At 43.6% G+C, this 3912-nt stretch overlaps 1 protein-coding gene across 1 annotated transcript; it reads left to right on the top strand.

The window, feature by feature from the left end:
* Positions 1 to 1278: 1278 nt before the first annotated feature.
* Positions 1279 to 2988, top strand: LOC145249360 (uncharacterized). The gene has a single exon (XM_080110933.1). It carries the CDS (start codon positions 1279 to 1281, stop codon positions 2986 to 2988), a length of 1710 nt encoding a protein of 569 aa, XP_079967059.1.
* Positions 2989 to 3912: the final 924 nt, after the last annotated feature.

The raw sequence follows: 3912 nt of genomic DNA, 5'->3' as shown, positions 1-3912 counted from the left end.
TAGGAAATGCTTATTCCTGTGACTTTTCTGTGAATAATTCAGGTGGAGCTCGTTTGATGGCCAAGATTCTGTTTTTGAAGTTTCCTAAGGAGCTAAAGGGGGAAATGATTGGGCTGACGGGGAGCTGCATACCATCCTTGTCTTCCATATTGGAGCTCACCGGGGAGGCAATTAAACGACTACAGGTCAAGGTCGGCACCTCTGACAGTACTTCATTTGATAGTGGAAGGAGTTCTTCTTAGAGAGTAGTACGGAAACCCAAGCCTACCCCATCCTTTCATATAGACACCAGCCCCCAGACGTTGCCTGGATATTCTCGAAGCTTGCCCCCGATTTTGTTTGTGACTTTCAGCAAGGGAAAGAAGTCTATTGCAGTTAATTGCCTCCTGGACACAGGCAGTGGGAGGTCATATCTGTCTACTGATGTACTGCATGGCTTGCGCTCAATAAAGACAATTGAAATGGATTGCCAGATTAGGTTATCCACCCTGCTTGGCGAATGTGATAGAAGTTTCAAAGAAGTTGCTCTGGACATCAATTTGGGTTGTGGAAATCCAGTGACATCTCATGTTTTGGTAGCCGAGATGATCAATTTGTCTGTCTGACTAACAAATTTGGAACTCTTATTAGATGCCTTCCGGGATGTTAAATTTTTCCTGGCCGAGAAATTTGAAAATGGCCAATCAAAGGTATTATCGGTTTGGACCTCCTACATCAATTGGGGCCCTTTACACTTGTTCCTTGTCTGAAGAGATGGGCCTTCTCCACACCAGCAGGTGTTGTTCCATTTGGAACTGTGGAAGATCAAACTCCCTATGAGGTAGCACACCTCTCGTTTAACTCGGTAATGATGCAAACTCCACAATTGCATTCCTTCCACCTGTGTTTTGTTCTTGAGTGCTAACCCACATACCTAGACCCCTTGGCCGAGTTCTTTATGACCTTCACTGAGGTGCACGACTTATATGACCTTCACCGAGGTGTGCGACTGTACACAAAAAAAAAAACAGCTTCTTAATCAACTGCTAACGCGCGCTTCACTGTAACGTCCAATGACAACAACAACCTTCTCACTCGACCTGCCTTTTATACCACTCTCTCAGTCCCTCCTCTTGCGCATGCGCCTGGAGATTCCTGACAACGTCAAGACTTCCGCTTATAAAAACCCAAGTTTTGTTGTCGCGCATGCCTACACAAGGCACAAACACGTGGGCGTTTGTTTTGTTGGTAAGTACTACATTCTTCCCTGATAGTGAAGTACAGAGGAGGTTGGAACAGATGTTCAACCTTGAATCTTTGGGAATACATGATGAAAATACCTTCTCTGACTATGATCAAGAGCAGATAAGGCGCTTTCAAAATGCCATAGAGTTCAAAGATGGCACATACTATGTGGAACTTCCCTGGCATGTTGACAAGTTAGTCAGAGTCCCGTCTAATCATGCTGTCTTTTTACGTATCTTGGACTGGGTGACTAAGGACCTGATAAAAAATAATATGTATCAAGACTACTTGGAAGTGTTCCGGCAACAGGAGCAGGATGGTATAATTGAGGAGATCTTTGTACCCGTCCACGAATTTCAGAATTATGTATGGATACCACATCGGTCAGTTGTTAAGCATGACCCTACAACTACGACCAAGATCCGTCCTGTTTTCAATTGTAGCTTGAAGACTGGTAACGGAATGTCCCTTAATGAAGCCGCTTACTCTGGCATCAACCTCACAGAAGACATGCTAAATCTGTTGATGAGCTTCAGAGCTAATAACTACATTCTGTTGGCGCACATTCAAAAGGCATTCTTAATGATACGTTTCAGCCTGGAAGCTGACAAGAACAGGTTCTGTTTCTTCATCAAGGACGGAGATCATCTTCGCTATTTTAGATACTCAACGTTGATTTTTGGGTTCACTGCCAGCCTATTCATATTGGGGTGTATTCTTAAATTTCATGCAGCTCAGTATCCATTGGATAATTGTCGGAAGATGATGGAAACACGATTTTATGTGGACAACCTTGTTACAGCTGAAGCAGATCCGCACAAACTTGTCGAACTATATTCCCTTACAAAGAAACGTCTGCAGGAGGGAGGATTTATTATCCAGTCATGTAACACAAATGTTGACGCCTTCCGAGATAGAATGAAAAGTGATGGTATGCTAAGTGTACACGACAAGGAATGGGAGAGGGTATTGGGGTATCAATACAATCCCCTTTCAGAAAAAACGCATGTGGCACCTATTCAGTGTGATCCTGATGCCTCAACGAAGAGAAGGATCCTTTCTGAAGCTTCTAAACTATTAGACCCACTGTCTCTCTGCCTCCCGGTTACAGTCCGAAGTCGTGTGCTTATTAGGACTATGTGGAAGAATCGTTTTGGTTGGGGTGATCCTTTTCCTCCTGAGATTTTGAGTGGTTGGAAAGAACTTTCTAAGGACCTGTCAGGGTTAAGTGATCTTCATTTTGATAGACAGGCCCTTGTTGCGGGACAACCTGGTAACCTGTACATCTTTTGTGATGCATCTAAGGAAGCCTATGGATTTGCAGCATACGTGGTGCAAGACCGGCGATCTTGCTTGCTATTCTCTAAGGTAAAGGTTGCCCCAATGAAGGAAAAAACTCTGCCTGTGTTAGAGCTAATGGTAGTTTATCTTGCACTAAAATGCCTGCCAACCATCCTGAATAATTGTGAGCAGTTTATTCCAGCTAGGTTTTGCATAGCCACTGATGCCCAGATAGTGTTGTCTTCGCTGTTGTCGCTATCTATGGCCAGCAAAAACATTTTTGCTAAAAACAGATTGAAGGACATTTTACTGATGAATCGCGAGTTGGAATCACGATATGGACTAAAGCCTATTTTTAAATATGTGGCCACGACGCACAATCCAGCTGATATGATAACGAGAGAATTAATGATAAGCTTTCTGTCCAATTTTGAATTTTGGTGTACTGGTCCCTCTTGGCTAGGCGGAGGACTTTTTCAGTAACCAGCACAGGAGTTACCATGCTTAAATGAACATTGCCGACAGATGGCTCATGCTTGGATGAACTATCCACTGGTCATGGGCCAAGAATGCCCTTCTATCATACCTATCCATAGGTTCTCAACCTTTTCTCGTTTGCTGAGAGTCACCTCATTGGTCTACAAGTTTTTAGCTATTAAACTGGGGCATGAATGGGACAACAATTCCAAAGCCGCAGTTTATTTGCTGAAATTACTCCAGAGATAGGAATTTCCTGCAGAGATTGAGTATCTGACGGAACCTATGAGGAACCAGGAACCCATGCGAGTTCGTGCCTTGGATCTATTTCTGGATTCTAATGGACTAATCCGCTGAAGGGGAAGACTTGACTGATCTTCACAGCTGGCGTATGAGGTAAAAAATCCCATTTTGCTTGGAAAACATCACCCAATTACAAAACATTGTTGTAGACTGTCATGTGAAATGTTCACATTTGGGAACCGGAGCAACCTTGGCTGAATTGAGGCAGAGCGGCTACTGGGTTCCACAAGGTAGACAAGTGGTAAATAAGGTCTTGGCATCTTGTGCTAGATGCAAGCGATACAATTCCAGACTGGTGCTTCCCAATGCCGTGGCTAGTCTACCGGCTCCTCGTGCTGATTTTGAAGTGCCTTACCAGCATACAGGCATTGACTTCATTCGCCATGTCTGGGTGAAAGAGAGAAACTCTGACAGAAAAATGTATTTGTTAGTTTTCACTTACCTGAATGTGAGAGCCATCTATATAGAGGTGGTTCCGGACATGAGCATGCTGTCCTTCTTTCAAGCTCTGGCTTGCTTCACAAATCAATATGGGATTCCGAGGGCTATCTATAGCGATAACTCCAAAACTTTTATTGGAAGTGGAAAACTTTTTGGCCGTATTTCTCTAATGAACGAATATCAAGA

Source organism: Euprymna scolopes, chromosome 28, assembly GCF_053919585.1.
Source record: "Euprymna scolopes isolate OS-2025 chromosome 28, ASM5391958v1, whole genome shotgun sequence".
In the NCBI taxonomy this organism is placed as follows: domain Eukaryota; kingdom Metazoa; phylum Mollusca; class Cephalopoda; order Sepiida; family Sepiolidae; genus Euprymna; species Euprymna scolopes.
Note: the sequence above shows the minus strand (reverse complement) of the source record. Positions and strands in the feature narration are given on the sequence as shown.